The sequence below is a fragment of the Giraffa tippelskirchi genome, chromosome 2 (genome assembly GCF_054371585.1).
Source record: "Giraffa tippelskirchi isolate mGirTip1 chromosome 2, T2T-mGirTip1v1.2.pri, whole genome shotgun sequence".
In the NCBI taxonomy this organism is placed as follows: Eukaryota; Metazoa; Chordata; class Mammalia; order Artiodactyla; family Giraffidae; genus Giraffa; species Giraffa tippelskirchi.
This window is the reverse complement of record NC_137276.1, coordinates 103,738,903-103,761,968: the sequence shown is the minus strand read 5'-3', so window position 1 is coordinate 103,761,968 and position 23,066 is coordinate 103,738,903. Positions and strand designations below refer to the sequence as shown.

General features: G+C 37.8%; 2 protein-coding genes across 19 annotated transcripts in view; one reads left to right on the top strand and one right to left on the bottom strand.

Moving 5' to 3' along the window:
- The window catches only part of ATP2C1 (ATPase secretory pathway Ca2+ transporting 1), a 160,710-nt gene extending 148,223 nt beyond the window's left edge, over positions 1 to 12,487 (top strand). For 15 of the 18 annotated variants that reach the window (XM_081569852.1, XM_081569849.1, XM_081569857.1 and 12 more), the window contains 8 exons: positions 3,892 to 3,942; positions 4,841 to 5,007; positions 6,291 to 6,359; positions 6,998 to 7,114; positions 7,914 to 8,061; positions 8,582 to 8,677; positions 9,887 to 10,028; positions 11,692 to 12,487. In XM_081569852.1, coding sequence (XP_081425978.1) covers positions 3,892 to 3,942; positions 4,841 to 5,007; positions 6,291 to 6,359; positions 6,998 to 7,114; positions 7,914 to 8,061; positions 8,582 to 8,677; positions 9,887 to 10,028; positions 11,692 to 11,822 — 921 coding nt within the window. In that variant the 3' untranslated portion in view covers positions 11,823 to 12,487. The remainder of the gene's footprint in view (positions 1 to 3,891; positions 3,943 to 4,840; positions 5,008 to 6,290; positions 6,360 to 6,997; positions 7,115 to 7,913; positions 8,062 to 8,581; positions 8,678 to 9,886; positions 10,029 to 11,691) is intronic. The other 3 variants (XR_014076727.1, XR_014076728.1, XR_014076729.1) reach the window with 1 other exon arrangement.
- ASTE1 (asteroid structure-specific endonuclease 1) overlaps positions 1 to 23,066 on the bottom strand; it is a 50,588-nt gene that overhangs the window by 6,799 nt on the left and 20,723 nt on the right. Inside the window, exons 9-10 of the transcript XR_014076730.1 lie at positions 19,886 to 19,972; positions 19,463 to 19,696 (exon numbers count right to left, since the gene is read on the bottom strand). The gene's annotated coding sequence lies outside the window, so the exon portion shown is untranslated. The remainder of the gene's footprint in view (positions 1 to 19,462; positions 19,697 to 19,885; positions 19,973 to 23,066) is intronic.

Genomic DNA, 23,066 nt, shown 5'->3' with positions numbered 1-23,066 from the left:
GTTTTAATGCCAAGAATAATATTTCATTAGCCTCTCCTGTTTGTATTTAATCTATACTGGAAGATTTGGGGACCTTTGGGAGATTGTTTTAATGCCAAGAATAATATTTCATTAGCCTCTCCTGTTTGTATTTACCTACTTTCTTCTCTTTATAACTTCACTTCTGTTAATGTTGATCAAAAGAACTGTGAGTATGGACCACAAATATGACACTGAAAAGACAGATCCATGAGAAGAGAAAAACCCTTTTGTGGGTTCCTTTGAAAGTACACAGCCTTCCTCCATTTCCCTCCACAATATTCTCTGAACTCTCTGCTGACAGAGTTCTACTTCTTTCCTGTTGTCCTTGTACTGGTCTACTGTGCTCATTCTGATTCATCCTTCCTGCTCCTATACTGAGTGATTGTATTCTGTGCTTATCTTGGATCAGTATATTCGCCCCCTTTTAGGTAGAGAAACAGACATAAAGGTTAAAAAGATTATAATAGAGGAATTTCAGTTACCCCCTAGTTCAACCCTAGCTCTGTGATAAAATGAAGTAGTTCAGTTTTTACTCACTGCTAGTTTTTTTTTAATACCTAATTTCTTCAGGCCATAATTTTGTGTCACTAAATTTCAATATTTTTACTCAACCAAAAAGACTGATGGGCTAATCTTGGTGCTTTAAGGAGACTTTACTCTGTGCAGCATTCTATTCCATTTAAGTCTTCAGCTTTGTTTTGGAGATGTGCTTAGTCTCAAAGAAGCTGCTTTTGTTTTTGAGTTGCCATCAAGGCTTTGAAATGCTGAAATATCTTGATCAAGCAATAGGTGTCCTGGATGCATGCCAAAGTAATTTGTGACTATACAAAAGAAATATGTTTTCAGCCCAACAGTTGATCTGTTAACCTCACTGCCATTGTTAGTGATAACCTGTAGTGGCTGTGAAGGGGTGATTTGAATGTTTTGAACGATTTGCCATGAAACCAAGGCAAATTTTTACTCTATATGACCTGAGTGTAATTAGTAATTAGCCTTTAATTTAAAAATTCTATAAAATCTGTAGTCTTTGCAAAATGCTTTTGTACTCTGTGCTGTGTGCTACATGATTAAATTTCTACAATAATGTAGAATTTTGACTTAGAAGGTAACTGGTACATTTTAAATACATATACAGCTGAGTCCTTTTTATTTTATTAAAAAATTGTTTTCAATTGAAGTGTAGTTGATTTGCAATGTTGTGTTAGTTTCAGGTGTACAGCAAAGTGATTCATTTTATATGTATATGTATGTGTGTGAGTGTGTATACGTGTATGTGTGTAAGATTCTTTTCCCTTATAGGTTATTAGAAAATACTGAGTATAGTTCCCTGTGCTGTAGAAGTAGGTCCTTGTTTATCTATTTTGTATATAGCAGTGTGTATTTGTTAATCTCAAACTCCTAATTTACTCTGCTCCCCTTTTCCAGGTGGCGCTAGTGGTACAGAACTTACCTGCCAGTGCAGGAGACACAAGAAATGCGGGTTTGATCCCTGGGTCAGGACGATCCACTGGAGGAGGAAATGGCAACCCACTCCAGTATTCTTGCCTGGAATATCCCATAGACAGAGGAGCCTGGTGGGCTACGGTCCATGGGGTCACAAAGAGTTGGACATGACTGAGCACACACACAGCAGCACCCTTCCCCTTTGGTAACAAGTTTATTTTTTATGTCATTGGGTCTGTTTCTGTTTTGAATATAAGTTCTTTTTATGTAAGTTCATTTGTATCATTTTTTTTGTTTTAGAGTCCACATGTAAGCAATATGTGATACTTGTCTTTGGCTTATTTCACTTAGTAGGATCATCTCTAGGTCCATCCATTTTGCTACAGATGGCACTATTTCATTCTTTTTTATGACTGAGTGAGTATTCCTTTGTGTGTGTGTGTGTGTGTGTGAATAAATATATATATATGCACTCACTCATGTCTGACCCTTTGCAACCTCATGGACTGTTGCCCACCAGGCTCCTCAGTCCATGGGATTTTATAGTTGAGAATACTGGAGTGGGTTGCTGTTCACTTCTCCAGGAATCTTCCTGACCTAGGGATCAAACACGTGTCTCTTGCATTGGCTGGTGGATTCTTTACCACCACACCACCTGGGAAGCCCCGTGTGCGTGTGTGTGTGTGTGTGTGTGTGTGTGTATAAACTATTGATGGACATTTAGGTTGATTACATATTTTGGCTATTATTAATAGTGCTGCAGTGAATATTAGGGTACAGTTGCCCAGGAGTGGGATTAAAGGATCATATGTTAGCTCTGTTTTGGTTTTTTTTAGGGAACTTTCGTACTGTTCTCCATAGTGGCTGTATCAGTTTACATTCCCACCAACAGTGTAGGAGGATTCCCTTTTTTCCACACCCTTTCCATCATTTATTATTTGTAGAACTTTTAGTGATGGCCATTCTGACTGGTGTGAGGTGATACCTCATGGTAGTTTGATTTGCACTTTTCTAATAATTAGCAATGTTGAGCATCTTTTCATGTGCGTTTTGACCATCTGTGTGTATAGTACTTTTTAAAGACACACTAAAGAATTTCCAAATGGATTTTGAACCTTTTTAAAGTAAGAATGCTTTCCACATATGTTATGTGATTCATTGTATCTAGAGGACATAAGGGTAATCAATAATGTGATAGTATAGTTAACCCCTGAGAAAGTTTTAGACCTTTATTAAAATTCAGAGAGAACCTGGGAACTGTCTTTATTGGTGATCCTAAGATTCAGTCACTTATTCATTCATTTCACACGTGTTTATTGAGCACTGGAGGTACAGGGCTAAATCTCTGCCTCATGGAGCTTTTAGTCTTAAGATAAGTAGATGTCTGTATTATGTTGGTGGTGGGAATTCTGGAAGCTTTCTCCTGACTCTGTTGCTTTGAAGTAGGAAATGAGATTGTGAACTGAGAGTGAGGCTAGGAAGGGGATACACTGGAAGCATGAGGAGAGAAAGCTAGTGTGGACCTGTCCTCTGGGATAGTAGCAAAGAGAACGGTGAGTCCCGTAGGTGTTAAAGTCACCTGGCTCGGGTGTGTTGGAAAGAGTGATGGGGAGGCAGTGGTTAAAAACCCTCGTGAACCATGGCAGGTAGCCCCCAGAGCAGCATGGGCTGCAGGTAAGATTTGTGACTAAAGAAGGGAATGGAAGACACCTACCCCTCTCCTCTCTTCACAGTGCTGTTGGGGAGGACTGGGGAACGGCCCATGTCTTGTGGATAAGCAAGTTACAGCAGTGTGGGAGGGAGTCGGGGTACAGGTGATTTGTGGATGACTAGTTGGGGCACAGTTGGGAGCATTTTAGGAAACCAGGAGGTGGCATGAGGAAAAGGGATTAAATATATTCTTTGGAGAGAGAAGATCATATAAGCAAGTGGAGCCACAAACGAAGACAGCCTAATGAATCAAACTAAGTAGAAGAGCATAAGCAGTCACTTCATACCGTTTAACAGAAAAAAGAGCTCAACAGACATTGAGAAGCAGCTGTTCTTCAAATCTCATGAAGACAGAACAAAGGGAAAAGACTATTTTAGTTGAGCGTCAGTGTTGAGGAAACATGCAAGAGAGCTTTTCCTTTCTCTGTTTCTGCAATGTTTCAAGAATAAGGCTGTTTTCTTTTCAGAGCTTAAACATGGTTGGGATAAACTGGGTGAGTTGTTTAGATTGTGTGTTTCTTTTAGTACCTAAAAGTTTGAAATGGCCCTGTCAAATGAGTGTCCTAACAAGTGTATGGCATTTTCTTGAGTTTGATCTCCATGGCAAAACAGACAGTTCAAATTGGTAATTTAAAAAATATTCTTAGTTATACGTACATAGGTTATTCTGATAATTCTTAATGTTGAACATTTTTAGTATATCTTGTGTTTTAACAGGTTGCAGTATTTTACAGAGCTAGCCCAAGGCACAAGATGAAAATTATTAAGGTGGGTCTTTAAGAATCACATTGTTTCACTGGTGTATCCAAAATGCTTCTGTCTGTCTGCCTTACTACTGGGAATATTCTTAGAGCCCTAAAGTCAGAAGTGTTGTGAAGCAAAACAGGTGCTTTTTAAAGCCTGAGATGGAAACATTAACAGAATTTCATTAGCAAAGGAAGATGTAGAGGAAAACTTTAAGGAAATATCTGCAAATATAGTCTTCTTTTAATATTTGAACAGCATAAGTCTGTTCTGATAGGAGTCTACAGCCAGATCAACCCAGTGTGAATAGGAATAATTACTATAAATACAACAAAAAATGTTTTGAGATTGTGAACAATTTTAAAGGGCTATGATATTTATATTAGTCAAATATATACAAAGCAGCTGACATGGTATCCATCAATTCATCGGCTTATTAATCATAATAGTGCTCCGTTGTAGTAAGGTCATGGTTTCTCAGCCTTGGCAGTGTGACACTGTGGGCTGGATAATTCTTCATTGCAAGAGGCTGTCCTATGTGTTTTAAGTTTAGCAGCACCCTTCGTGCCTATCCTCTAGATGCCAGTAGTGTCCACAAAGTCATGACACTCAAAAATGTCTCCAGACATTGCCAGATGTGCCCTGGGAGACACAATTGCCCTGAGAACCACTGTGTAATTGACTCTATATCAGGCTTTACACATAGAGTTCTCACACATGGGAATATTAATGGCAGCTTTTTCTAAGCTTTATCTTAAGACCTCCATATACTGAAGTTTTTTTGAAAAAGTGATGGTCTGTATTATTTCCAGTCTTTGATTATGTGGGAAAGAAAAAGAGAGATTTGTATACCTCCTTACCTGTGTGAAAGCAACATTCTAATCAGAACGTCTCCCTCCCACTTCACCCCTCCTACCTCCAGTCTCTGCAGAAGAATGGGTCGGTTGTGGCCATGACAGGAGATGGAGTAAATGATGCAGTTGCTCTGAAGGCTGCAGACATTGGAGTTGCGATGGGTCAGACTGGCACAGATGTTTGCAAAGAGGCAGCCGACATGATCCTGGTGGATGATGATTTCCAAACCATCATGTAAGTTTTCCTTCAGTGAATGCACATCAGGGAGTTTCTTCCTATCCTTTTCTGCACCTCATTTGCAGAAAAGTGTTCAGCAGTTTTAGACGTTGGATGAGCTAAACTGTTTTACTAAACTAAGTAATCTTGTTTTGTGTCCTAGTGTGTAGTTTTTGGGGAAATTATTTGTATGGAATGTACATAAAAAATGGCAGGGCTATTCATTCAAGAAATATTACTGAGTACCAGCCAAGTTTCACATTTCCTTGCCACTAGTGTGGTGGTACTGCAGTGGACCTTCATGTGGCTTTATTCATTAAATTCAGGCTGTCAGGAATAAGCATGTTCCCGGCCTTACGACAAGGATTGTAAATAAAGATCCCATCCATATCTGTTTCCTTATGTCAGGAATTCTTCACGTTGTCAATGATGCAGTTTATCATTTGAATAGATTTGTTTCATCCATAGTTTCTAATTGATTTAAGATCCTTCCATAATAACCTGCTGGTGTCAGTTTCACATTGTTCAGGTGGGGGTCACTTGATAGTCACCTCTTGAATGATTGGAGTCTTAGTTCAGTGATGCCTCAGGTGCCTCATTAACCCATGTGGCCTCAGGTGGAACATGTGGGCCCTCAGGACCCAGAATTGCAAGGTTCTTCTAAGGATAGAAGATACTTAATTTCCATTTTTAGAATTGTATAAAAATCTCAGAAGATAGGACAGTTTGTTTATAAAATACATGTTTTCCTAGATGGAGCAAAATGAATGAGAGGATTTTCACGAATCTTTGTAAACTATATTCTTTATAATTCTGGTACAACATATATCTAATTGTATCTAGGAATAACAGATGAGTTAAATTCTGTAATTCTTATGTATGTCATTGCCATTTAATTTCTGACCTGCATTAACTTAACCCCTTATCATACATACATCTGTCTGTACCTTTAATAAAAATAAACTTGGGAGGGGTAAAGAAGATCATTATTTTAGTATTATAAATGTGTATTATTGTCTTGTATAGAAACACAGTATGTGATTTTAATGTTGAAATTTCTTTAAGAATAAAAATTATTGTGTTATGAAATTAGTTCAGGTACAGTAGGAAGCTTGACTTTAATGCCTTTGCAGATAGTTTCTGTATTTTTTTCTAGTTTTAATTATGTAAGTAAAATTGTTTTATTAATGTATGGGTTTTATCAGTTGGCAACTTGTTTTCAAAATTAGTTCCCCAGTATTGCTGTATCCTTATTTTTTTGTGCTTATATTTTCTCACCTAATTTTATTTTTAACTTTCAGGTCTGCAATTGAAGAGGGTAAAGGGATTTATAATAACATTAAAAATTTTGTTAGATTCCAGCTGAGCACGTAAGTTTGTAAGAAATTGTGGCAAACTTACGGGTCTTATAGATAAATTATTCAAAAAGTAGAATTGAAACAGAATGCCTATAAGCTTCTGGGCTCTATTTCTCGTATATAAGTTTTCCAGTGTGAAAACTGAATTCTGTCCTAAAACTAAACATGGCATGATAAAGAGGTTGTAAATGTAATAACTTGTGTATATCATCATCAAAATATATTAACTGTTGTGGCTTATTTAATAGCTTCTGAAGTAACTAAGAAAAGGGTGTCAAATTTTAATTTTTCTTCTTGGTATCTTTTTCCAAAAGCAGAAGGACTTTTATTGTAGTCTGTTACAAAACACAGTTAAAAAAATATCACTGAAACTGTTAACTGTTATCTGAATTCAGTTAAAATCTTCCTGTATTTGTTGTTGTTGTTATCTAAACACTTTGCAAATCCTTTATTAATTTGCTGTGGATCATAAGGGCTAACTCTTTGAAATATTCACACTAATGAAGCAGTAGTTTACTTTGAAATATAGGCTTCCTTTAAAAGAACTGTAGTAACATGAGAGTTTTAAATGCTAAGAAAGTGATTTCATAAAATCAGCAAGAATTATACAATGTTGATCCATTTTTAAAAATAACTCTTTCTTTTGATAGGAGTATAGCAGCATTAACTTTAATCTCACTGGCTACATTAATGAACTTTCCCAATCCTCTCAATGCCATGCAGATTTTGTGGATCAATATTATTATGGATGGACCTCCAGCTCAGAGGTAAGAGTTTCCTCATTTGTAAACTAGAAGGACAAGGATAGCCTTATATCCTGATAGTTAAGCTCTAAGACTTCATTCCCAGATAGCATCGGAAATCTCTGCAGCATCATGTTTGTTATAAGTTGTGGGATGTGAGCATATCATTTATTCTTCTGGGGTGCTCATTCATGCATTATGATCTGAGCTTTTACACTGAGATCAGAGCAGGGAACGGGTGTAGTCCCTGTCCTTGAAGTAAGCTGTTTGTTTCTTAGAATAGAATGTAATGGAGAAATATCTCTCTGGCTTTAGTGCCCTCACCAAGGTTCCACCGTCAGTCTTAGAGACGTTGGGAAAGTATTGAAGGACTACTTCAATATTGTAGTATTGAGCATCTAATGTTTTCTTTTATAATAATGGGGCCCTAGATATCACTTTCATAACAGAGTAGTATGTATCAATATATAACAGTTATCCTAGTTGAAACTTGCTTGCATGAAAGAGACTTCAAAGTCCAGTTGGTTAGTCATGTATTTCAGGCCATATTTGAAATAAGTTATATATAAATGAAATGGGGCAGTTTTTTGAAATTTGATTATCAGTCCCCTACCAAACTGTGGCAAATAAACAAATCAGCAAAGAGTGATAAAATGTATGGTTATTTTTGAGTGATCATAGCCAAGGTTTTCTTCATAATTCAGCATTTTGTTTCCATAAGCAGGCATTTCGTTCCTGGGATAATTGAGGTCAATGAACTTGTGAAAGTAATAAACCCAAATTTTACTTAAAACTTTAATTCACTTTTCTGTTTGTTTTGAAGCCTTGGAGTAGAACCAGTGGATAAAGATGTCATTCGTAAACCTCCACGCAACTGGAAAGACAGCATTTTGACCAAAAACCTGATACTTAAAATACTTGTTTCCTCAATAATCATTGTTTGTGGGACGTTGTTTGTCTTCTGGCGGGAGGTATACTCACTGGATAAGCTGTTTTATTAATATGCATTCTGTATGACAGGATTCCATTATTTTTGTATATTAAACAGAAGGCTGGAAGTTAGGATAACCTTTAAAAATATAATAAAACATTTAAAAATAGTTTGATTTCAGTATTTATGGGTTAATAGAATTCCTGATTCATATTTTAGATTTAAATGTGCAGAGAAATATCAAATACAATAAAAACATGAATATTTGGGTAGAAGTTAGAAAATCTGAGCCTTTAGTATAGCTATTTTAATGTCATTAAAAAAGTTGTTTTAATATCCAGTTTACAGTTTGGGAGAAGACTTTTTACTTTATGTAGACTACAGCTATTCTTTAGGTGACTTATTTAAATGGTGTATGGGAAATTTAAGTTGCTTATATGTCTTATATCTTAGACTAAAGCTTTTTTATTTTAAGAGAAAGAAAATATTAGCCCTTTAAAAGCATGTAGTATTTGTCCATTAAATTCAGCCAACTGAAAATCTTTTTTGACTCTCAACAGCTGCGAGACAATGTGATAACACCTCGGGACACAACAATGACTTTCACGTGCTTTGTGTTTTTTGACATGTTCAATGCACTGAGTTCCAGATCTCAGGTATGCTTGAGTGATTGTAGCTAGCTAATTCAATTGGGTAGAGTAGTCTCTGTAAGTGGGCAAGGTTTTTAGCTTTGCTTGCTTTTGTAGCCATGGTTACAGGTCCAGATATAGCCTTCCTACAGACATGTGTCCTAACAGGGATGAGAGATATGGGGAGATAAGCCTTAACTCTGGCCAGAAGATCAAAGTAAATCACAGATGTCATCACCTGATTTTTCCTCCTTTCATTTTCTTATTATCTGTAAGCTACATGATAGGTTCAAGTTAACATTATCTGAGCATAGGACAAAGTTCATGGCTTCTGTTAAGATGGTATACTTTCTTTTCATTATAGAAGAAAGTATTGTTAGAAGTACAGGAGCAGTTTTGTGCATATTAACATTTTCTTATCATCTCCATCAGTGTGTTAAAACTTAGGACATTTAAAATTTTCTTTTCTTCCCATGCTGTATCTTAAGGTGGATGGTCTTCTCTTGATTGAAGTGCTTTGATAGAAATTAGTGGGCTAGAACCTAATGGTACTTTTTCAGAGCATGTTGTTCTTGGAAACTAGTTATATTTGCCGCCTGACCATTTCAATTTTAGAGCACCTTAGGAATCCTTAACTATTTATTACCATTCACCATGCTTGAACTTTCCAAGTACAATGCATTGTCATTAATTTAGACTAATTTTTAAAGAAGCTATAGTATTCGGTTTTTGTTTTATGAAAGGCATTTTTACTTTTTCAGTACACACATAACTTAAGTCCAGTCTTCAAGAAAATTTCTTAGATTATGTACCTTAATGAAATGACTCAGAAAATAATCATATACAAAAAAAGTTTCTTACGCTCTGGAATGCTAAAGGAAGTTTCTGTGGCCTTTATTTTTTAATAAAATCACTTTTTTTTTTTTTTGGTTGTGCTGTGTGGCATGTGGGATTTTTAGGGATCAAACCCCTGCATTGGGAGCATAGAGTCTTAACCACTGGGCAACCGGAAAAAACCTAGTATCACTTTTAAAGAAAGCCCTTGATAAAGAAAAGCTGCTTTAAAATTTACCCTACTCCGTGTGAATTATTCCAAAATATAGTTAATTAAGAGATTTCATGTACTAGTATTGTAGAATTCAGTCCAGCTTACTAAAAATTAGAGGTGAATATAACAGTAAAGAAGTTGTTTCTATGACCAAGGAGTAATAACTGAACTCTCTGCTCTGCCAACAGACCAAATCTGTGTTTGAGATTGGACTCTGCAGTAATAAAATGTTTTGCTACGCAGTTCTTGGATCCATCATGGGACAGTTATTAGTTATTTACTTTCCTCCACTTCAGAAAGTTTTTCAGACTGAGAGCCTAAGTATACTGGGTAAAAGAAATGTTATGTTTTATAATTTATATATTATAAATGAGTTGTAAATATTTTCTAATGTATTTGTTCTAAGAAAACTTCTTTTAAAAAGTGAAATAAGTGGCTTGCTTTGAAAAATGTGTGTGCTCTGTTTCTATTTGGAATCACATTTAGGGGAGTCATTTTCCCAAATCTGGTTTTCAACTCTTCTGGTAATTTTTTTCTTGTTAATTTTTTATAGGTTATCACTCGTCAAAATCATATTTGGTGATTCTGAAAGATAGTAATAGAGTAATTGTAGTTGGTAACTTTTTAATTTTGTGTGAAGAAAAAACTAGATTTAAGCTCACTAAAAACCAGATGGCTCATCTTTAAAATTACTATTTTGGTTGTTAAGCTAACATTTTCCTATTCTTATTTGCTAATTTGTACATCTTATTTTATGAAATAACAGCCCTAAAAGCAGAGTTTTACTAAGTTGATGTGGAAAGTGAAAGTGAAAGTCACTCAGTCGTGTCTGCCTCTTTGTGACCCCATGGACTGTGTCCATGGAACTCTCCAGGCCAGAATACTGGAGTGGGTAGCCTTTCCCTTCTGCAGGGGATCTTCCCAACCCAGGGATTGAACTCAGGTCTCCCGCATTGTGGGTGGATTCTTAACCAGCTGAGCCACAAGGGAAGCCCTAGAATACTGGAGTGAGTAACCTATCCCTTCTCCAGTGGATCTTCCTAACCCAGGAATTGAACTGGGATTTCCTGCATTGTAGGCGGATTCTTTACCAACTGAGCTATCAGGGAAGCCTGATGTGGAAAACAGACATTATTTTTTCATACACTGTGCATGAAATGTATCATCATATAGTACATTTAAAAGTTAATCTTCCTGTGTAAGTGTGAGGATGGATGCATTTTATGATAATGGTAGTTCTGATTCTTGGGTTTTTAAAGTTAATTTGGATATTTGTGATCACTATTTTTTGCTGTAAGTTAAAATTTATCTTAATGTCAAACTAGTTTAATTTCAGGATTTTAATTTCATACTCATATTCTTTCCTCTTTAAAAAGAAAATGGAGTTTTAAGAAGACAGGTGAAATATTTTGAAGCAGTAAATAAGAATGAGATAGTGTGAACACCATTGTAAAGACATGGTCTTTTAACAGTAACTTGTGGAGAAGGAAATGGCAACCCACTCCAGTGTTCTTGCCTGGAGAACCCCAGGGACGGAGGAGCCTGGTGGGCTGCCGTCTGTGGGGTCACACAGAGTCGGGGGCACGACTGAAGCGACTTAGCAGCAGCAGCAAGTGGAATAGATGCAGATTACAATCAAGTTACTCACCACTGCTTGAACAGCCTTTAAAAAACAGAAAACTCCTCTTGGTTGTGTTGCTGTTAAAGTTTGTGATTCTTAGGTTATTGTTCAGGGAAAGCAGTCAGAGGACTTGTTCTCTGGGTTCTAGTTCTCTGGTGCTACTTGTCCTTGCTGTGTGACTTTGGGTAAGTCATTTGGTGCATTTGAGCTTTACTTGCCTTATTTTTAAACTGAGGCTAATTGTGGCTACTCAAGGAATGGTTGAGAAATAATGTATTTTAAAAGCTGTGGTAAAATGCTAGAAAAAAATAAGCTGTTAAGCTCTGAAATTGTTAAGTTCAAAGAACTGTAAAACTCTGTTTTCTCTTGCAGATTTACTGTTTCTTCTGGGTCTCACCTCATCAGTATGCATAGTGGCAGAAATTATCAAGAAGGTTGAAAGGAGCAGAGAGAAGATCCAGAAGCCTGTTAGCTCGACATCATCGTCTTTTCTTGAAGTATGATGCATATTGCATTCTTTTATTTGCAAACTAGGAATTGCAGTCTGAAGATCGTTTAGAAGGGCAAGTTCAAGAGGATAAAATGAAGATTTGAGAACTTTTGAACTTTTTATTGACTAAAAATGAGTGTTAAAGACTTGAGACTTTAACCTGCTGACAGTCCCAAATGAAATTATGCAACTTTGGTAACATTTTCCTTGATTTAAATTGGCTTTTGCAATTGAATGGAACTTCATAAAGTGTATGGGCAGTTATTTAATTAAAAAAAAAAAAAAGGTAAAACCTGAACCACCTTCTGCACTTAAAGAGGTCTAACAGTTCAGATACACTATCTATTCTAGATAGATATGATTTTTTTTTTAATTTTTAAATATTGTACTATTTATGGTGGTGGGCTTTCTTACTAATACACAAATAAATTTAATCATTTCAAAGGCATTCTATTTGGTTTAGGAAGTTAATTCCCAGGAGTGCCATATTTCAGCTACTGTATTTCCTTTTCCCTGCAGTGTAAGCAGTTCAGCTACCTTGTGTTATCATTTTTGTATCTCACTTTTTTTGCACAGGATGTGACCACTGTCAGATCACTGTTCTTTTCTTTCTTTTTGTGATTGAAAAGCCTATACTGCAATTTGAAGTAAATGTTTGCTTTTCTTAGTAAGTGTAAATGGTTGCCTTTTTTCCTTTTTTTATTTTTGGTATGAGTCTTTGGTCTAGCAAAATTAATAAATACTGAGCTGTTGAGTGGCTTTCTGGGTAGGGTAGCTAGGTAGGGTAGTAATTAACATTTAGTCATGGAGTCAAAAATATTTAAGACTGTTTGGGCTGAAATTGATAGCAGATTTATATTAACTTGTTATGCCTTTTTTTAGAGTTAATGTAAATACATATTTTGTCAAGTATCATCTTGACAAAGTCACCTCCTAAATATAAATCCAAGTACCTCACCTGAATATCTGAATTGTATTATTTTCAATGTCTTTTTATGTGTACTTTAAAGAATCTTTTCTAGAAAGTATATAGAGTGGTAAACTTCAAGAATGAAAAAGCCCCAAACTTAACTAAACAGACCGTTTATGGACCAGAGTGTAAGTGGAAGATTCTCTGCTGACCTTGGTTTCCATGAATCTGCAGCTTTGGGGCCTAGGTGGAGCACAGCCCAGAGTCTGTCCCTCTCCTGCTCCCACTGTTATCTTCTGTCTTCTTTCTGCTTCATTGGGCAAGCTAAAGGAATAGATTTGCTCTTGGAATGCCATCAGTTTTTGTAATAGCTGGATGTGGTGTAGGTGATTTGTTTTGAGTGTGTGGCAAATTTGGGCCAGAAATTCAGAATTAGAAATACATTTTCTGTTGAGTATTTCTCTCTGAAACAGAAACGGGTCTCAACTTCTTACATGTTTAATTCTTCCTAAAGTTTACTGAATTTTGTATTTTATAATTCTACTCTACAGTTTTTATCTCCAATATTAAACTGCACTGTTAGCACCACAGTACTTTTGTTAACGATAGGAAAGATACCTGTTCTGTGAGTCTGTGGGGATATAACTGGAACAGTTTAGTATAAGGACCTGAGATGTCTGCAGTTTATTCTACTTTACTCTTTAAGGCTCGATAGTCAAATGTACATGGAAGCCATTGTCTAATCAACTCTTTTTTTAGTGATGGTGATGTCTCATATCTAAATTTTGTAATAAGTTTTCTTCTCTGTTACAGAGACTTCAAATACGTATTAAGTGCACGTCAATCTTTTGTTTTGCATTTTAGGTTCATGTGAAATAAATGTGCCTATTCCGGTATTTCAGATTTTAAACCTCCCCCCAGGATGATTTATTTTCAAAAGTTAAGGTTCTTCCAGTTGGGACTGTTAATGTTAAAATCATATGGATGTTGAAGATACAGAAATTACACAGTACTCATAGTACATTGAATCTGTGATTTAAAAAGAACTGAAATGTATAGTACAGATATCCATGTGTATAACAGATTTCCCACAGTAAAACAACAAATTAGAGTCTGTCTCTGTGTGTATTTCATATAGCATACTAGCTGAATTAGCATGGATAATCCAAATGCACTAATATCTAAATTTTTAATTTTTCCCCATTTGCTGCCCCTAAGACTTGCTCGATCTAGCCCCTAACAATACTAACTTGATTTTTCCATGTCAGACTACCTCATGAAGTCTTTTGTCCTCAAAGTGATGAAATGTCAGGGAAGAAAAGGAACTTTAATTCACCAACTAGGTAGACAGCCCCCTCAAATGATTCAAACTAACTGCAAAGGTACAAGACTTAGCATGTTCTCTCAGATTTGTGCTGAGCACTGCATGGCCCAGAGATGAAACAGTGTGAAACAAGGCAAAATAAACAACCTCCCCCCTCAGGACACAGACTTCATTTAATAGCAGTAAATTCACTGACAAGAATAAAACACATTTTTATGTCTCATACCCTAGCAAGGCTTATCTTTTACACTGACAGTTTTTCTGAGTCATTGCACATTTTGATCTCTTTCATGTAGTACCTAAGTAAAGTGAACACTGGCCATACTAGCAACAGATTTTCAGTGACATGAACTGATTTGGTGGCAAACAATAAATATAAGATCTAAGAACCTCAGTTAACTTTACCTTGCTTTCTGCCTCTGTCACTTGGCAATTTGTGTGCATTTTCTTTCTACATATGACTCACCCTGAACTTAGATCGATGAATTGACTGTCATTTGAGAAAACTTTTCTTTAGTACTTAGATGTACTAGGAATAGAAAGGTGGTGGCATCTCTGCCCTTCCAAGAGTTCCTGGAACAGGTTAGCTGAGGATATAACATTAACAGGCTGTCTGATGAAAAGTTCATAGTGGTATTTGCACGTTTATTTTAAAAATACACATACATTAAAAATGAATACAGCGCACATTTTGCTGGAAGTTTTCCTTGACATTGACTTTTGGAAATCTTTGAAACGCCTTTTTTAGAATAAGCTGTGACCCAAATAGTAGCTGATTTGCATACTAAAACATGGTGTGGATAATAAATGTTAATCCTAACTGGTATATGGGTAGACAGACAGATTATCCTGATAATTAAGCTTCCTTGAGCTCAGTTAGTACTTGGAATGACTATGAACTGGAATATTGGGTTTGGGGGTTTGGTTTTCAGTGTTGGTTATTATTAATAATGGATAATGGTTAACCAGTCCTTGATATTAATGTAGGTATAATAGTCTTCAAATAGTTTGGTAGGTTTATATTTGGGAAGTTCTCAGTCTTATCTTGGAGACAAAAGTGAAATACATTAAGTACAGTGGTTAAGTGCTGCCCCAAGTGCTACAGTAGTAAAAGGAGAGAAATAACTTCATTGGAAGATGTGATCAAGGAAATTTCCTAGAACTAGTGGCATCTGAATCACATCGTAAGTTGAGAAGCTCCAGTCAAGGACAGCTGCTGCTGCTGCTGCTGCTGCTGCTAAGTCACTTTAGTCGTGTCCGACTCTGTGCGACCCCATAGACGGCAGCCCACCAGGCTCCCCTGTCCCTGGGATTCTCCAGGCAAGAACACGGGAGTGGGTTGCCATTTCCTTCTCCAATGCATGAAAGTGAAAAGTGAAAGTGAAGTCGCTCAGTCATGTCCGACTCTTAGCGACCCCATGGACTGTAGCCTACCAGTCTCCTCCATCCATGGGGTTTTCCAGGCAAGAGTACTGGAGTAGGGTGCCATTACCTTCTCCGGTCAAGGACAGCAGGAAATGGCAACCAAAAGGCATAACCTCTGCAGAGTGTTGGTGGAGTCTGGAAGGGACAGGTGAAAATTTCAGGAGTTTGGGGCTATGGCAGGGGGCCTAGCCTAATTTGAGGGCTGGAGAGACAGGCTGGAGCCTCATGTGAAGGAGAAGACATCTGACTTACAGCCTGCTGGAAGATTTCACGAGTGTGGAGTTGGGGTTTTTGTCGTGGAACATGCTGAGGGGAGAGCCGAGGGTAAAGACAAACAGACTGATTAGAGAACTGTAGGTGCTTAAGGGTTAGAGGGACCAACTGAAATGTGGCAATTAGTATGGAGAGAAGAACATGGAATGTCTGCCTTCTAAGAGAATTGACATGACCCGATAGGAGGACAAGAAGATACTACATCTTCTGGCTTTTGGGCTTGGGTACTAGAGTGTTGGGAAAATTTCCAGAGCTGAGCAGCTTTTAGTGGGACACAGGTTGATTTGAAGTGTGAAGTTTGTGATGTTCTTTTCCATATTACATGAGATTTCTAGCCTGGGATGAATTAAAGCCATGGCTGACTAATTATAGGTAATAGGAAAATAATTTCTTGTTACATACATCGATTTTATACATAATATATCTATATGTATGTATAAGTAAAATGATTTCATTCCAATCCTAAAGAAAGGCAAAGTCAAAGAGTGTTCAAACTACCCTACAGTTGCACTTATCTCACACATTATAAAGTAATGCTCAAAATTCTCCAAGCTAGGCTTCAACAGTAGGTGAATGGAGAATTTCTAGATGTTCAAGCTGGATTTAGAAAAGGCAGAGGAACCAGGGATCAAATTGCCAACATTTGTTGGATCATAGAAAAAGCAAGAGAATTTCAGAAAAACATCTGCTTCATTGACTATGCTAAAGCCTTTGACTTTGTGGAGCACAACAAACTGTGGAAGATTCTTCAAGAGATGGAAATACCAGACTACCTTACCTGCCTCCTGAGAAACCTGTATGCAGCTCAAGAAGCAACAGTTAGAACCGGACATGGAACAATGGACTGGTTCAAAATTGGGAAAGGAATATGTCAAGGCTGTATACTGTCACCCTGCTTATTTAACTTATATGCAGAGTACATCACGCGAAATGCTGGACTGGATGAAGCACAAGCTGGAATCAAGATTGCTGGGAGAAAAATCAATAACCTCAGATATGCAGATGACACCACCCTTATGGCAGAAAGTGAAGAAAAACTAAAGAGCCTCTTGAAAGTGAAAGAGAGTGAAAAAGCTGACTTAAAAGTCAACATTCAAAAAACGAAAACCATGGCATCTGTTCTGTCACTTCACTATGGCATCTGTTCCCATCACTATACTATGGCAAATAAATGGGGAAACAGTGGAAACAGTGACAGACTATTTTTTTGGGCTCCAAAATCACTGCAGATGGTGACTGCAGTCACTAAATTAAAAGATGCTTCCTCCTTGGAAGAAAAGCTATGACCAACCTAGACAGCATATTAAAAAGCAGAGACATAACTTTGCTGACAAAAGTTAGTACAGTTAAAGCTATGGTTTTTCCAGTAGTCATGTATGGATGTGAGAATTGGACCATAAAGATAGCTGAGAATTGATGCTTTTGAATTGCAGTGTTGAAGAAGACTCCTGCGAGTCCCTTGGGCTGCAAGGATATCAAACCAGTCAATCCTAAAGGAAATCAATCCTGAATATTCATTGGAGGGACTGAAGCTGAAGCTCCAATACTTTGGCCACCTGATGTGAAGAACTGACTCATTTGAAAAAACCCTGATGCTGGGAAAGATCGAAGGCAGGAAAAGAAGGGGACAACAGAGGCCGAGATGGTTGGATGGCATCACCGACTTGATTGATAGGAGTTTGAGCAAGCTCTGGGAGTTGGTGATGGAGAGGGAGGCTGGCATGCTGCAGTCCATGGGGTCCCAAAGAGTTTGCAACTGAACTGAACTGAAGTAAAGCGATAGGAATCTAGAGAAATGTAGTGATGAACTGATTTGCAAGGCAGGGATAGAAAATAAATAATGGTATGGACTTATAAATACGTCCATAGAGAATGGACTTGTGGACACAGTGGGGGAAGGAAAGCTGGGATGAAGTGAGAGAGTAACATTGACATATATACACTACCATGTGTAAAACAGATTGCTTGTGAGTACCTGCTATAAAGCACAGGAAGCTAAGCTTGGTGCTGTGTGATGACCTAAAGGGGTGGGATATGGGGAGTTGAGAGGGTGGCTCAAGCAGAGGACGTATATGTATACATATGACTGATTCACATTGTTGTACAGCAGAAACAAATACAACATTGTAAAGCAGTTATTCTCCAATTAAAAATACATTTTAAAAAATTAAAGCAATAAATGAATGTAAACTCAGCTTTGACAGAGTAAGATACTTTTTGACAGTAATTTCTTTAGTTATTAAGAATTACGGTAAGTGAGTAGAAAACAGTGCTGATTTTTTTTTTTTTGTTTGCATTTTACTCATAGTTCTTCTTTGGATCTCTCTAACCTCATATCTCACACACAGTGTTCCAACACAATCCACTTACTGGTCTTTTTGGACAGTAGTTCTTCAACTTGAAATCCTTTTTGCTCTGTTTTAATTTGAGAATCAGAGATTTTACCTGTTCTTCAAAGCCCAGTTGAAGAGCCAACCAGGATGGCCTTTCCAGATGGCTCTAAAGGTATGTGTATGTATGTGTGTGTGAGGGGTAAATACTGGTTAGAATAAATGCAGCCATTAAGTTTGGGTATACAACTGTGGGATTTTATTTTTTAGAAAGCATTAAAATTTTAAGTCCAAGCCACTTAAGTGACAAATGCAGATAGAAATTTGCTATAATCTTCTCTTTATTCAGAGTAAATTTAGGTGGTGGAAGTTTGGGTAGGAAAAACATTTTGAGGCTTTAGTTTTGATCCTTACAAATTACTCTCTGATGTCGACCTGCCGGCACTCCCATGTACATGAGAGTGTGGGGCCTGCCTGTGTCTGCACTGCTCCAGGTAGGCAGTGTTTCCTGTGCGGGTCACAGGACGTACCCAGCTCTGCAGACATCCTGGCAAAGGCCCATATGTCATGGTGGCCCCATGGCTACTGGCCTGGCTGAATTGCCTTCATACATCAGTTCCAGTTGCCCCATCACCATTATTTCTTCAGCAGTAATTGCATTCTTCTACTTAGATAAGGGTAGAAATCATATCTCACAATATTAAGAGCACACAGTGTGGGAAACTGGGCAGATTGTTCTACATGACCCATGACCCTAAAGATCTGTTTTTGTTTTCTGAGTATTTTCAGCTTTTGAATTAAAAAAAATATGCTCTTTGATACAGGTCTTTTTTTTTTTTTTTAAATACCAATTCACTCAGCTATATTAAAGTAGTTTTCTATTGAGGCCTTCCCTGTTATACAGTTGGAAGTGACAATTTGGTGTCATCTCTGGTTATAAAATACCATAATGCCTTGACCATTTGCTCTTTTTCATCAAGTGTGCACCTTAAAAGCCAATATGAAACAACTGGTTATGTGAGTCTCACAAAATATTATGTTTTAGCAGTACATAGCAGGCCCCAACCAAATGGCAGAAAAATGTATGCTTGATAAAAAGGACATGACAGATTTCATATTGAAGCACTGCTAGATGGATTTTAGGGAGTTATAAATGAGTGTGTCTTCATGGTCCTTTATCATATTCATCCATATAGTTGCATAATATGACTGCATTGGAATTTATAAGCATCTTTCTTCATGGAGCAGGTCTAGATAGATAGCCCCTGAATTAGAGGTGTTAAAAGAGAAACTGTTGAGTATCTTCCTAACTCACCCATATAGGGATGTTAATTTAGTCTAGGGGATGACAGACTATGGCCCACAAATTTTATTGGCACACAAGTACTCACCTTCACTTCCATATTGTTTAGCACTGCATTCATGTTGGTCTTTCATAGAAGAAGGTTGCCTCTGATGTAGCTGTTCACAAAGAGCAGAATACTCTGCAGTGTGTTCAGTGGACCAGAGAGGAGGTGGCATCAATTTTGTCTATCCTCCAGTCTCTCAACAAGGTATTCTGTCTGAAATGGATGCAGCTGATACCAGATTTGTTGTCAGTGACTCCTGGGTCTCCACCAAGGCTCCTATTTATGGAAAAAGTCAGAGACTCAGTCTGTTCTCAGAACATCAGCAACAGGAAGGACATGGCAGCTGTTGGTCCACCTCATCACCAAGGCTCCCTCTTACAATAGGCTGGGGTGTTCTGATCTGTTGTCCCATCAGTTATGCTCTTCAACACACACGCCCCCCGACCCCCCACACACCCCACTCACCTAAGCTCCTATTGCAGAGTTTGCTCCTCTGTTTACCTGTCCTTTTCACCCCCTTAGATGGACTTCCTTCTTGTCAGTTGCTTCCTCCTAACACAAACACAAAAACAGGCATCATTGTTTGAGCAGGCTGAAGTATATTATCTAAAATATATTCTGTCCAGTCTTACAGAGAAAGAACATTCTAAACCAACATATTTGCACAGTGTATCTCTACAGTAAAGTTATGACAGGATTTCTTAGTGAATTCCCCTTGGCTGTCCGACTTACCGAAATAGCTTTGCAAAATGATTTATGATGATCATAATAGGGTCAGTGTCTTAAAAAAAAAAACTTGCATAAATCTGGGAGCTTACAGAGCTATAGTGCTTTGATTGTGAACTTGGATTGTGAATGTCACCATTCCCAGGTTTCAGTACCAAAGGCCCCCTGCCCAACATTTTTGCCTCGTTTTCCTCAGTTTTGGGGGGCTAGACAAGGGACTGTTAGACGCTTGCTTTCTTAATGGCATGCTTCCTAGAATCTCAACTATTACAGTTCTCTGACTATAATTGTTGTTGTTCAGTCACCCAGTCATGTGTGGGTGACTCTTTAATTCCCAACTCTTTCCGACCCCATGGACTGCAGCATGCTAGGCTTTCCTGTCTTTCACCAGGTCCCAGAGCTTGCTCAAACTCATGCCCATTGGGTCCGTGATGCCATTCAGCCATCTCATCCTTTGATGGCCTCTTCTCTTTCTGCCCTTGATCTTTCCCATCATCAGGGACTTTTCCAATGAGTTGTCTGTTCACACCAGATGACCAAAATACTGGAGCTTCAGCGTCAGTCCTTTCAGTGAATATTCAGTGTTGATCTCCCTTAACATTGACTGGTTTGATCTTGCTGTCCAAGGGACTCTCGGGAGTCTCCTCCAGCACCACAGTTCGAAGGCATCAATTCTTCGGTGTTCTGCCTTCTTTATGATCCAGGTCTCACAACTGTACGTGACCACTGGGAAGACCGTAGCCTTCTTTCTGCCATGCGGTAATAGGGCCGGATGCCATGATCTTAATTTTTTAATATTTAGTCTTAAGCCAGCTCTTTTCATTCTCCTCCTTCACTCTCATCAGGAGGCTCTTTCGTTCCTCTTTGCTTTCCCATTAGAGTGGTATCATCCACATATCTGAGGTTGTTGATGTTTCTCTCACCTATCTTGATTCCAGTTTGTAACCCATCCAACCTGGCATTTCTCCTGATGTGTTCAGCATATAGGTTAAACAAAGTGACACCATATAGCACTGCTGTACTCCTTTCTCGATCTTGAATCAATCAGTTGTTCCATTAGAGGGTTCTAACTTGCTTCATGACCTGCACATAGGTTTCCCAGGAGACAGGTAAGATGATCTGGTATTCCCATCTCTCTAAGAGCTTTCCACAGTTTGTCATGATGTACACAAAGGCTTTAGCGTAGTCAATGAAACAGAGAGAGATTTTTCTGAAATTTCTTGCTTTTTCTACAATCCAGCAAATGTTGGCAATTTGATGTCTAGTTCCTTTCTTTTTTAGAGGATTATAATAGTATAATATACTTATTGGAGATATTTGTAAACAGAGGAGGAGGAAAAAACACTTCATAATCTCAACACTCAAAGAGTTTAATTTAGGCTTCTCTCTACTTAAGCACCTAAAAGCTATGTTTAACTTAACATATCCATCAAGGTTTCCCTGGTGGCTCAGTGGTAAAGAATCCACCTGCTAGTGCAGGAGACAGATTCAATCCCTGGGTTGGGAACATCCCCTGGAGAAGGAAATGGCAACCCACTCCAGTATTCTTGCCTGGGAAATCCCATGGACAGAGGAGCCTGGTGGGTTACAGTCCTTGGGGTTGCAAAACAGGTGGACACGACTTAGAGACTGAAAAACAGCAACAGTCCACAACAGAACCCCCAGTTCCCTCATTTTCAACTACACCCCATCCTATAGAAATAGTGAATGACAGCTGAATAGGAAGTCTGAAAAGGCTTTTTCTTTTTAATGAAAACATAAAAATTCTGTGTTATGGCCGTTTCAACAATGATTTATAGCAGTTCTCATTGGTATGTTTATTAACTCCATTTTTTAGAGTAATATTAATATGTATTTACTAAAAAAAAAAAGGTTTCCATAGCAGAACAAGTTCACTTTTAATAAGTAGATTAATCCACCTATTTTGAAATAGAGCTCATTACTCTGCATCCATGACAGCATGCATTGAGACATTGCAGAGTAGACTTGTTTTTCCTGTTAACATCCTTTGATTTATTCCCTAGTTACAAGGAACACACAGAAGCCAGACACAAGAAGATGGGGAGGGGGGTGATGGCTGGATACACACACAGCAGTTTTTCCAGAAGAACAAGCACTTCATTTAATCCTCCAAAAAGCCCTAATTATATGTATCAACATGCCTGAAAAGTTTTCCCAATCTTGTATGCTAGCTTATGTGATGGTTATAATGCTTTCACACAGTCAAATGATTCAGTCTTACAAATTATCAAAAATCCAGTATTGATACATTCTTATTGTTTTGTTTCATTTTGTTTTTTGAAAAAACATTCCTAGGTATTCTTTGATCCTGATGATAGTGGGTTATATTGTACACAGAAATGTCCAAGTATCTCCTAAAGTGATAATGGGAAAATTTCTTAAAATATATACAATTTAGCTATTTTAATCAAAACTTTAGCTATATTAATCAAATACCTAAAATGTTACCTGTACTAGTTAGGAATAAAAGGGATTGCATGTGGGGGAATTCCCTGGTGGTCCAGTGGTTAGGACTTGGCATTTTCACTGGTGTTGCCCGAGTTCAGTCCCTTGTTGGGGAACTAAGAGCCCACAAGCCACATGGTGAGGCCCAAAAAAAAAAAAAGTGATTGCACGTGCATAAGTAACATATGGAATTTCTCTCTCTGAACACCAAATCCAGTGAAACTAGCTGGAACAGTTCTCCATGTTTTACCTCTTCATTTCTTTCACCCATTTTAACAGACTGGTACACTGCCTGGGGGCAATGCCTTTGAAATTTAAAATGCGCTTCCTCAGCAGGAAGTTCTCATCTTAGAATTATCACCCCTGGATGGGCTTGAATTGTAGCATTATTCAGACCTGGAAAGAAATGCTAAAGCAACGTATCCTGTATGGCTCAGAAAGCTGTTGCTACAAG